The sequence below is a fragment of the Prunus avium genome, chromosome 6 (genome assembly GCF_965620075.1).
Source record: "Prunus avium chromosome 6, drPruAviu1.hap1.1, whole genome shotgun sequence".
In the NCBI taxonomy this organism is placed as follows: Eukaryota; Viridiplantae; Streptophyta; class Magnoliopsida; order Rosales; family Rosaceae; genus Prunus; species Prunus avium.
In genome coordinates this window covers 12,683,769-12,696,310 of record NC_142289.1, presented here as the reverse complement: position 1 = coordinate 12,696,310, position 12,542 = coordinate 12,683,769, and the positions used below count along the sequence as shown (strand labels likewise).

The window sequence follows — 12,542 nt, the reverse complement described above, 5'->3', positions numbered from 1 at the left end:
TAAACCGCAACTGCCGACCGTGGCGGTGCAACAGAGTCAGCCAAAGCCACCTGTAGTGGCTGTGCCGGTACCCGTGTCACCGCAGCTGCCCATACCTTCAGGGAGGCCTGTGTAAGTTTGTAGCTTTTCATATGAATATGCAATGAAGTTTAATTTGTTGGGAAAATTTTTGCCGCGTAATAATTGTATGTTCCGTTGGTTGCTTATTAGTTCAATTTGATTGAGAAGTTTGGATTTTGAGGTAATGTGGGAAAACTGCTCAAAATTGGAGGCGGCTTGAGAGCATTGTTTTGGAGAATTTCGTGTGTGAGCTGGTATATTTTGGGGTATGTTAAACAATCTTTTATTTTGTTTGAAGGATTGATTTTGGAGGCGTTTTGGGTATTTTTGGGAGTGTTTAATACGAGTTTGCTATTCGAATTGCTATAGTTCGGTTACTTGAACTACTGCATTTGTAAACGAATGGGAGAAGGGAAGAAGAAAAGAAAGAGAGAAGAAAAGAACGGGGCCAGGCGGAGAGAAAGAAGAAAGAAGAAAAGAAAGAGAGAAGGGAAGGAAAAAAAAAATATTTTAATAATTTTGGATTGATTTGACGATTATACCCCTGGATTTAACGGTTTTTTTGACAGAGGGACTATTTAAGAGTACCTATATTAACGTTAGGGACCATTAATGATACAAAAAAATGTTAGGGATGCAATGTGATAATTTCGCAAACGTCAGGGACGTTTTGTGATAATAAGCCAAAAAAGAATAAAGAAAAAGAATGCGAACTATGGCCATAGTATACGTATAAGAGTTACTATTGAGAAAAAGAAAACTACTTGTACATTGTCTAATGAATGATGATCTTAAGTTGAATTGAAACCGTACTTTTTTTTTAAACCTCGATGAAACGAGGAGAAATTTATTAAAATGAAGAATTAAACAATAAGAGGATAACTGCCAAACTCCACAACAAAGCCAACCCCAAGGATGGGATCAAACTAAACATACAAAACTAATGAAAGCGAAACATGAGAAAACCCACTAAATTCTTTAACAGAAACATAGCAGCCCATGAAAATAAAGAGTCCCACCACCACCAGTAATAGACACGGTTATCAACACCGAAAAAATTGAAACCGTTCTTACATAGGAAGAGATTCAAATATATCACTTTGGAGTCAAACATTCAACACTCAAATCTCAATATTAGGTGAAAAAGCTTTGACATTAGGTGGCGTAAATTTGACACAAATGGACAATTTTTGTCCTTTACTGCAGTGCTTTGGATAGGTGCTCGTAAAGTAGTACATTCCTGGTTGTTTCAATTCAAACTTGATGAGATGCCCGACTAAGGAGCTAGAGATAGTGCTATACACTAGTCATCCATCGTAATGTAGAGCATTTTTTATCACTCTCTCAAAATTATTATAAGAAGGTCCACCAATATCAGTAGCTTCAATTGCCTTGTTCTTCCATTCTAGTGCCTTTTGCTTCAATTCCTTCCCCTTCTCTCCTTCCATCATTTCCTTAATAAGTGCTTCAATTTCATAGCGCTTCACATCATGCTTTACCTCCAAACCAATCCCCCAACTGCTGCATGCATATCCACAATTCGTCTGTTGATCGGCAAAGAAAGGCCAGCAAATCACAGGCACCCCCTCACACACAGTTTCCAAAATAGAATTCCAACCACAATGTGTCAAGAAAACGGCAACAGATGGATGTGCTAAAACTTGCTCTTGTGTGCACCAACTTGCTATCTTTCCCCTATCTTTGATCTCCACAAAATACTCTGGAGGCAGAAGTGCTGAATCATCACTTCCCATTACCACGTCTGCCCTAACTATCCACAGAAATGGGTGCTTGCTATTTGCCAGCCCCCATGCAAATTCTTTCAAGTGTTGCTCTGTCATCACAGCCACACTCCCATAATTTACATACACCACTGAGTTGGGTTCTCTCTTGTCAAGCCATTCAACGCATCCTCTGTCTTCCTTCCATAAGCTTGGGCTGAGTGACTTGATTTGGCTGTCATCAACTGAGACATGCCTGCATAGCAAAGGAAGTGGACCTATTGTGTAAATGTTGGGGAAAATCCCCGAGATTGCTTCTAGCACTTGGTGTTCGAATTCGTGGAATGTGTTGAAGATGATTGCAGAGGATTTCAAGCAGTTTTGTGCTTCTGATCCCATGAAATCAAACATTATTTCGTTGGGATGGTAAGGGATGTCTTTGAGCCTAACATTTTTCATGCCCGGGATCCAATCGATTATCACATCAAGTGGATCATCTTGATTATCCAAGTTTTTCTCTGAAACACATACATATAATGGAAGTTTGTGATCAGATTAAGAGCTAATAGTCATGTAAAGAGTAATTCTGCATATTTCAACAAATTTGTCAAAGCAAGTAATTCTTCATATCTATTCATTAACTAACACTTAATATATTAAGATTCCTTGAAACCCTTAAAATTGATGGCTTGAATGAAAACAAGAAGAAGAAAAAATGAGTACCTTTGAATGGAACCAAGCCTCTTTTTAGGAGTTCGCTATACTGCAAGTAACCCATGAAGCCACAAGCAGAGGCAGTCCAAAACTGAACCTCTGGAATGCCCAATTCCACAGCAGCTCTGCTCCCAAACCCCATGACCCCATCTGAAATTACGCAAGTAACTGGGGGCACTTCAGACAATTCACCAAGCTTAACTAGAAGCTCTTTGAAGGGACTAAGACAGTTTTTTCTGATGGAATCACTGAGTGCAGGAACATCTTGGGTAGCATCTTTGTCAGATGGTGGAAGCCCATCTGGTATGGCCTCAAATCTAAAGCCAGGTAAGCCGACAAGGGATGATGGGTGCCCTTGAGACCTGATGAGGCGCCTGTGGTTGAACTCAGAGTTGACAAAGGTTATGTGAAAGCCCTTTGAGTGTAGGAGCTTGGCTAATTGCATCATAGGGCTAACATGCCCTTGTGAAGGGTAGGGGACACAAACTACATGGGGTTGTTGTGTTCTGTCTCCAACTGGAGCCATCTTGGGTAAATTTTTACTTGGCAAGAGGCAAGAGGCAAGAGGCAAGAGGCAAAAGCTGCAACTAGATATGGAGGAAGTCTGTTGTTTTAGCCGCTGATCTAATATTTAAGATTTTTCAGTTATCATGGCTTCTTTTATTATATTTTTACCAACTATAAATTCGCCTTCCAGTCCTGATCTTTTTTTTTTTGGAACACATCCAGTCTTGGTGATCTTATCTCATCATATTCATTGGCTTTTGTCTTGTTTTGTTATTCAACTTATCTTTCTAAATGAAAGTGGGAGGTTTTTGTGTCCTACCTTCTTTTTGTAAAAATTTATCAGAGTTGTGTGTTCAAAATTCTACATAAAAGTACATTAAATTTTGTTGGGGTCTTTTTGTTCCAGCAGCTAGACGAATGGGCTTGGGCTGCTATAAAGGATGAGCTGAGGAGGTTGCCCCTGTTTCTAAGTTCGACTACTAGGCTCCAAGAGAGTTTTGAAAGGGTTTGTGAAAACCCTTTGAAAACACCTTGGTTCCCTTCACCAATGAACCAAATAAACGTGACAAATTAGCAATGGAATGGCTTGGCATGAGGAGCTTGTGGCATGGGAGCTAAGCTTTCACAAGTTTAGCAATTTGAGAGAGAGAAAAGCATGAGTTTCTTACAGAGGACAGAAATTAAGACTAGGGCAGAGGAAGATTAGGAAGGTTTTTTATCTCAGGAAAAGAAGAAGACCACGGAGGAAAAGGATTGGGTGGCTTGAGTAAATTTCAGGTTGCTTGACAAAGCTTGGTCAAGCTCTGAAACTGGGTTTGCAGGTGAGAGAGGAAGCTTGCTCTCCGAAGAATGGGTTGGTTTTCTGGGTAGCTAAGGCTCTCTTTTATAGCTACAAAGAACCCTAATTTTATCTAACCTCTTCCTCCCTTTTTCGTTGCTTCTTCCCACTTGATCCTATTTGATGCAATTTTCCTATCCAAGGTGCATGGGTAAGGAGCCCATTGTGGTTCCAAGGTTTTGAAGCAGCTGGACCTCCCCCATAAGGGTGAGGCGCCACCTGCTTTCCTTGTGGGTTCTCAAGATGGAGCTTGCAAAGGAAAAGAGAGATGGAGGAAGTTCTTTGTCCGATGGGTATTCCTATGAATCTCCGTTGGTTTTTGCAGTGGCTTGCTATTTGACTTGGGTCTGAGACTTATGACAATGCTAGATATTTTATAAGGTACTGGGCTGGGCTTGTATGTACAGTGTTGGGGTTATCGGTGTTCTCCTTTCCAGCGGCCCGCACGCTTTCGTCCAGCTGCTGGAAGTGGCTTATCCGTTTTTGGGCATTCTAACTGTCATGGATTTTCCTAAATGCTACAGCAGCCTATGGGATGTTCTCCTAAGGCATTGGGTCATATTCTCTCCTCTCTCATGCTAACCCATGTGTTTGGGCTCAAGAAATAGGCTTGAGTTTTGGGGCTCCCAAGCAGCCCAAAACTTCCATTTCTTGGCTCATCAATGGGCCCCATGAAAGCTCGTTACCATCCATACCACAACCCACTCAAGCAAGCCCCGAGCATTTGCGTGGCTTGGGCCCACTTAAGCTTGTAGCGTGGCTATGTGTGAAATAATGATTTCCTGCTTGGCATGGCATGTCGCTTGGCGTGCTTGAATTTTGTCGTCTTTGAAAAGAGACATAATGCTTGACAAAATAATTAGCATGAGCTTGTAGAGCCAATGCCTTTTATAGGCTCATTTTAATTCCTAGCGAGATAAATTGCATATTTATTTGGCATGGCACGTGTTTGTGGCTTGTGCAAGCGTGCATGAAGAATTTCACATGCTCTGCATCGGGTTTCTTCTTAATAAGGTGTCGCATTGGGCTGAGGATTTATTTGGGCCCAACCCTTGATTTTTTGGGCCTCAACAAATTTTTAAATATATATATATATAGCAAAAGGCAGAGAATGGTAAAACATTCAAAATACCAGAAAATGACTTTAGTTAATGCAAACATTAAGAATTGAAATTATTAATTAAATGAGGATAATATGGTAAATTCATACTTTTTCATATTAAAAAAAGAGTGCTGCTATTTCCACCCACTTTTCCTATTTTCCCACCCATCTTATTTTTAAAATTTTAAAGATAAATTTATCCCTTTGTAAAATGACTTCTAAGGACCTAAGGAAAAAACTTTTTAAAAGCATTTCAAATAAAACAATAAACTAAAATAAAAATAAAACAACATTTTTTCATTTTTGTTGGAATTGGTGGCAGCAGTGAAATGAATCTGTGTTCCTCGTTTTCTCTGTTTTTTTATCGATTCTTTTGGGTGGTCTCTTTTTTTGTTGGTTGTGGTTGCTAATTTTTTTTTAAAAAAAAATAAAAAAAATCAAGTGTTGTGGATGCCTTATCGACCCTTTTAATACAATCGTTTCTCTTTTAAAAAAACTCACTTGGTGTATGAGATTTGAAGATGGTACTTAGGTGACGAGGGGTAAATTTAACTAAACAAACAAGACACAAGAACTCAACAATCAAGAGAACACACAGAGTATGCCACAGAGTACCTACAGTCCTAGAAGATTACTGATCGGTGCATAAATTACATATCATTTTGTACCCTTTTAACTTATGATTTGGTTATGTTTTTGAGTTAAACTTGTGCTTTTAATCCTTTTTGTGTTTATCTTTCAGTTCATTGAGCTTTAGGTAATAATGATGGCTTTAGAGAGCATAATTCATGCAATTCAAGCATGTTAAGGCCTAATTTGGATGAATGGATGAAGAGCTTAAAGACAAACTCATTTTGGCTACAGCCCCCTGCCAATCCAGTTCCGTAGGTCATATTGCAAGCATTGTTTCAACAACCTACATAGCTCTAATGAGGCTACATTCTTCATGAACGTTGCTCCAATTGGTGTGTACTATAACATATCCAAAATTCAGCCCCATTGGATAAATCTGGAGTCCGTTACCTAGCAAACACAGAACCATGCTCAGGATGGATCTTATCAGCGCGGAAAATGAGTTAGCAATTTGTTTCGGCCTTAACTTCTTCCTCCGACCTTGGATTGGCCCAAATAATATATGGATGGAAAGAAGACATTCTGAACTTCAATGTTGAGTGCTTAAAGTCCTAATTTGATTAAGAGAAGCCCAAGTTGTAAGCCCTTGAAGTTGCTGGTCATGCTGACCTCAGCATGTGCTGGTTGGATGCTTGGTCATGGTGAGCTAGGTATGAGCTATCATTTCTGGTTGGAAGCTTGGTCATGGTGACATGAAGATGAGCTAGGGCTGCTGGTGGGATCTATTGGTGAAGTGCATCAACCAATTCAAGATTTTCTAACACAAGTGCATCACCCAATTTAGATTTTCTAATACAAGTGCATCAACCATTTCAGATTTTATAAAACAAGTGTTGTATGCATTAGCCATATTGAATTCAGATTTTCACTTCCCCTAGGCCTATAAATAGGGAAGTTCTCTAAGCTTGTAAACACACCCCAAGGGGGGGAGCTCTCAAGCACTTCTCTAGAGCTCCCTTCCCTTCTCTCCCTCAAATTCTCTTAGTTTCCCTTTGTAGTTCTCAATTGTTGTAATAAGATCATTCTATTAAATTTTCTTTGTACTAAATATCAAACACTTTTCCTTTCTCTTCTTCTAATTCTCTAAAGCTTTCAAACACATGTTCTTCCAAAATCCTCAAAGTTCTCAAACATCTCTCTACTTCCCTTCTCTTCCAAAAGTCTCCATGTCTCAAACACTTCACAAACACATTTCTCTTCCTTCCCTAAGTTCTCAAATTCTCCAAGTTCACAAACCTCCTCAAAGTTCTCAAACACTTCCTTTCTTCCTCAAAGTTCTCTTAGTTTCCTTAATGTTTTCTTAGTTGTAATTTATTTTTCTTTGTTATGTAAATTCTTTTCTTAAGTTTTCAAGTTGAATTAGTTTCCAAGTTTCAATTATGGTTTTTGTTCTTATTCATTATGCTTATAAGTTAATATGCTAGTTTGAATGATTGATCACCATTTAGGCTTGCATGTTAGCTATCTTGGTTTGAATTAAGAGTATACACCATGCTTTAATTCGAATTGAACTATGAATAGGAAGAGTATGTATGGACATTCGACAACAGGGATTAGATACATACTTGGTTGTTTAAAATGTTCTTCTATGCTTAATGGGTTCCTAATGCTTAATTTTAGGTTAGACAACAAATGATCAAATTAGGGAATTAGGAACACAAGGTTATGACCACACACCATGGCTTAATCATACTTTAGCTAGAATCAATCCATTAATCTAAATTGAACTTGGGAACTTATTTGCTTGAGTTACTTATTTCTTTCTTCCTTGTTTTATGTTCTTTGTTTTTGTTTCTATTTTGTGTAGGGAAACTAAATTGGATCATTCAATCACCAATCCCTGTGGAATCGACCTCGCACTTACATATGCTATACTACCAAACGGCTCGTGCACTTGCGAGTATCACAAGTTGAGGATGCAGCTGAATCCATTTTGGTGCAGCTGAATCTACGCAACAAGTTTTTGGCGCCGTTGCCGGGGATCGGTAACATTGTTTGATTCTATTTGGCTTTCCTACTTTATTATTATTATTTTTTTCTTAACTGGACAATTTCTTGTTTTAAAGTTAATGACGTTAATGGACAAGTTGTGTTTGTAGTCCAACAGAAAAGGACAATTGCCCAACAAGCAAGAGAACTGGGTTTAAGTCCCAGCTTACACATCCCATTGGTGCTTGTTGCTTTGAAGCATGGAATTGGACGTGTGTTGATTTTTCCTTTTCATTTTTAGTTTTTTTTTTATATTTCGTAATCCTTTAATTCTGTTTCAAGTTTTTTGTGTTCGTTTTAGCAATTTATGATAGCTTAATAAAAATGGAGAGAGATGGCAACCTCAATCATAAGAATGGGGAGTGTGGAGCAGTGGGAGAAGTCGCGACCTCCAAATGCATCCATGCTCGACCTAATCGCTTCAAGGGGGAGTATTCCAATCTTTTCTCTTTAGTTGTTTTGTTATTATTTTAGTAATTTTAATTTTCTATTTCTTTTATTAAAAAAAAAATTAAAAAGATTTTTTATATTAGCTGACTCGTGGTAACTCCAGTGAGCGTCTCCATCAATACAGTGTCTAGGAGTTCTTTAGGCGACACCTTCGGTGTCTAAGAAGTTTGGGTTTTAAGTGGGACCTTTGTGACCCCTCCAACCTTCCCGGATCCCCTGGCTGTGTTTTCTGAGACCTTAACTGGTCATCCATGAGTTGCTTGTATATTTGTGTGTTTTATAAAATAAAAAAAATACAAAAAAACAAATTAAAAAAAATTGAAATTTGAGTTTTTATTTTTTTTATCCTTGTAAATTGCAATTTGGAACTTCTTTTTTATTTATTTATTTATTTTTCTTTGTGTGGTCAGTTAGTTGTAAATAATAATAAATTTAAAAAAAAAATCAATTTGGAACTTCTTTGTTTTCTTTTTTTTGTTTTGTTAAGTTAGTTTATGTATTTATTTACGTGGTGTGGTTAGTTAGTTTATTTCTGAGTGTTAAAAACATATTATTTTTATTTCACTCAAACACTGCATTACAAACAAAGAAAAAAAAAAGTAAAACAAAAAAAAACAAAAAAAACAAAAAACAAAAAAACATTCAAGTAAATTAAAAATAAAAACAACTTCTTCATCTTCATCTTCATCTTCATGGCATGCCTCTATTGTCTCTTACTTGCAGAATCTGCAGCAGCTCCACATGATCCTCATTTTTTCTCTGCAGTGCTTCCACGTGCTGATTGGCACAGTAGAGCCGCTTCTGCAAGTCCGCCACCATAGCCTTCAAGGAAGCTATTTCCTCGCTCATCGCGGCACACTCCCGTGTTCTCGCCAGCAATCGCATACCCAAATTGGTAGCCGAGACCGCATGGAGAACAGTTAAATTATTGGACTCCTCCACCGCTGCTTTGTCAGACCTCTGTGCCACATGCAGATGATCTGTCGGTGTGAGCTTGCTGCCAATCATGCCTCCAAGCAGCGCTGCTCTGTTCGGCATTGCCTCAGAAAAGTTCGGTATTACCTCAGCAAAGTTTGAGGCCGTACCGTGATGATATGTGGAGTTTGGGAAGACATGGTTTTGAGGAGCCCTTATCTGCGCATTCGGTGGTGCAAGGGACAGTTCAAGGCTAAGATCATCAAGGTGAGTGCATGAGGATGCCATTGTTTTGTTTTTGGATTTTTTGATGTTTTTCTCTGAATTTGCAGGAAGAAATGCGGGGTGCTCTTCTACTTCACCGAGATGAGTTTAAATAGACTTATGCAGATGAGGGAGCCGAAAGCACTTCGGATCTCGAGGGTGCTATCCTGTGCTCTTTTCTCTCGGATCCCTTCATTTCTGGCGCAAATTGCGAGCACGTTTTTTTTTTTAAAAGGGAGCATGTCTACACTTTCACTTACTTTTGCCTCCCTGTTTTCTGATGTTTGTGTTTTTGCTTTTTCAGTTTTTATTTTATTTTATTTTATTTTCAATTATTTTCTTCTTGTTTGATTGGTTTCTTAATAATGTAGTTGGAAGAAGAGACAAAATTAAAGATGCGTCTTGGACACCTGGTGCAAGAATCCCAACTCTTCTTTTAAATTATTGTTTGAATTGCGTGTTTATTTCAGTTTATTTATTTATTTATTTATTTTGTTTTTTATTTAATTAGGTAGTATAATTTAAAACTCATAGGATATTCTTTGAAGGAGCTAAATTTTTGGTAACTCCAGTGAGCAACCGCAGTCTATACAGTGTCTAGGAGTTCTTTAAGGCGACACCTTCGGTGTCTAAGAAGTTAGGGTTTTAAGCGGGACCATTGTGACCCCTCCAACCTTCCCGGAACCCCTGGCTGTGTTTTCTGAGGCCCTTAACTGGTCATCCTTAAGTTTTTCTCTTAAAAGAAGAAGCAGTTATTTGTGTATTTACTTAACTAAAAAAAAAAAAAAAAAAAAAAAAAAAAAAAATCTTGTTTGGGTCTTCGTGTTTTTTTTTTATTGTCGTTCTTTACATTTAGGGTCAATCGTTTCTTTGAGATAGCTAACGTTTTTATTTCCCAATTAAAGAAAAAAAAAACACACATACACTTTAAAATTAAATAATAAATAAAAACTGAAATCATTTCTTCTTGGCGCTCGGTGTCTCGACCATAGGAGCTTTGAGTTTGGCCCTCTGGCTGTCCTCTTCCAGGGCTTCACGCACAGCCTCTTGGGGCTCATCACTTGAGCTCCCAAAGATCGCAATCTTAGCTTGAGCGTAACTACTCTCGCGATCCGCTTGCTTGCGTTTACCCGGTCGGTCTAGGTCCTCCAGTTGCTTTCTCATGTCGCGAGAGTACAACTCTACCATCTTTGATAGATTTTTATTCTCGTCTCGCAATACTTCTAGCTGGTGTCGATTCACCTCCACAATCCTTGACCTCTCCCTTTTCAAGCTTTTTATAGCACTCTGACAGTCTTCAACCAAACTTCGCTCCGCCGCCAACTGAGCTTTAAGCACCTCTACCTCATGGGACTTCGCAAGTAGGCGATGACCCAAACTTGCGACACATGCTGTACTCTGCACGCTCAGTGCCAGGGCATCACTCGTGACCCGGTTGTCATCCCTTGTCCCGAACACACGTATATCTTTGGGAGTCACTAAATTTCTGCAAACTCCAATGGCAACATCGTTGTCCAGGAGTATTGAGTCATTGACAGTCACAGGCCCCCGTGCGGAGGCAAAGTAGGGCATCCATACTGGTGCTACTGCTTGGCCTCGTGTCTGAGTCGGTGGAGCTAGGTTGAGATCTAACGAAAAGGGGTAGGAAGAAGCCATTTGATTTCTCACTTTTTTTTTCTTTTTCTTGCTTCTTTTCTCTTTTGTGTTTCTGAGTTTGTGTGTTTTTTGTTTTTTGTTTTTTTCCCTTCTTTTTCCTTCTTATAGATGTAGTCTTTGACAAACAAACCCTAGCCGTTGCAGCGTCTAAGCGTTTTCTGAATATCCAGCGTTCCTCGAGTCCCACAACCTTCTCACTTTCCAACCGTTTCCAACACATTTGTCACGACTTGCTTTGTCTGAACGGACGCGTTCAGCAAAGTTGTTGCGCCTTTCCATGAGCCCGTAATTTTCGCTTGTGGATCTGCGGCGCCTCTATGCGTCGACACGTGGCTCCTGCTTTCTGCCCGTGACTATCCATGAAACGACATCAGGGACCACATTCCCTCTTTTTAGAAATCCCGCTTTGCGCTCATAATTCACGTTTTATCTTTTTAAGAAAAAAATTAAATTTAAACGTGTGGGCTTCAGATTTCATGTTGGGTCGGGTTTTACCGTTGTTGGGTTAATTTCATTTTGGGTTGGGCTTTCAATTGTTTGGGTTTCAGTTTGTGTAAGACTATCTGTTAGGGCTTACTGTTTTGAGTGTTTTACTGTTTCGTGTTTTTTTTATTTTTTTATTTTATTTTATTTTATTTGATTGTTTGTTTTGTAATTTTTATTTTGTAATTGTTTTATTTTATTTTTGTATGTTTTGTGATTTTTATTTGCTTTAATACCCTTCATTTGTTGTTATGACATTGGTTGTGGCTAATTTTTAAACATTGAGGACAATGTTCATTTCTAGGTTTGGGGGTATTGGAGTTTAGCAAGTAAATTTGGTTTTTCTTAAAATTAAAAAAAATAATAATTGAAAAAAAAAAATTATTTATTTTTTTGCTTGTTTTTATTTTAAGTATTGTTTTGTTTTGTTTTTGTTTTGAGTCACTTTCCGAACACTTATGATGAGATAGTGATAAATGTTTGCATGACTTAAATAAAAATTGGATTTCATTTTATTTTAGTGTTTTTTTTTTCTTTATTAAAAAATAAAAAAAAAATTTGGCATTGTTCTAGCATGATATGTTTGAAACCTTCTTTACACTTGCCATTTGTTTCATAATTTTCCAATTAAAGGATTTGCATGACCCAAAGAATTGTATCAAGCATAAATTAGACTTATATAACCATAAATGTGAGCTTTTGAGCCTTGTGCTTCATTTCATGAGTGTTATACACATACTCTTATTTTCTTGTCATCAAAGTTGATGTTTGATCTCATTATTCATTGATTTGGTTGAATACTTAAAAGTCATTCATTCTTTTGCAATTCGATTTCATGACATTTAAGAAATGATATTAGGCCCTCTTTGGATCGTTTGTACCTTTCAAGCTAACCTTATGCATGCTTAAGCATGATTTTCCATTGTTAACCATTTTGAGCTTACATGTAAACCTTTTCTTTCATTTACCAATTTTATTTCCTCGCCTTAGCCCGAAAAACAAATATTTACCTTTCTAAGGAACTCATGAGCTTTAATTGGGATGTGTTTTTCATACTAAGTTTGGGAATGGGTGTTACATTTCGAAGAAAAAAAGAAAAAAAAGAAAATCACACAATTGGTGAAAGAAAAGAAAAAAAAAAGTTATGATTAAATGGTAGTTGAATGAAATTTTGTTTTTGGGTTTCATTGGTGTTTGGAAAGGAGTTTAA

General features: G+C 37.9%; 1 protein-coding gene across 1 annotated transcript; it reads right to left on the bottom strand.

The window, feature by feature from the left end:
- Window positions 1–1,004: 1,004 nt before the first annotated feature.
- Window positions 1,005–3,169, bottom strand: LOC110746965 (linamarin synthase 2-like). The gene is made up of 2 exons (XM_088254048.1): window positions 2,505–3,169; window positions 1,005–2,299 (listed from the first exon to the last, which is right to left on the bottom strand). The coding sequence occupies exons 1-2, from the start codon at window positions 3,019–3,021 to the stop codon at window positions 1,368–1,370; spliced, it is 1,449 nt and encodes a 482-aa protein (XP_088110174.1). The 5' UTR covers window positions 3,022–3,169; the 3' UTR covers window positions 1,005–1,367.
- Window positions 3,170–12,542: the final 9,373 nt, after the last annotated feature.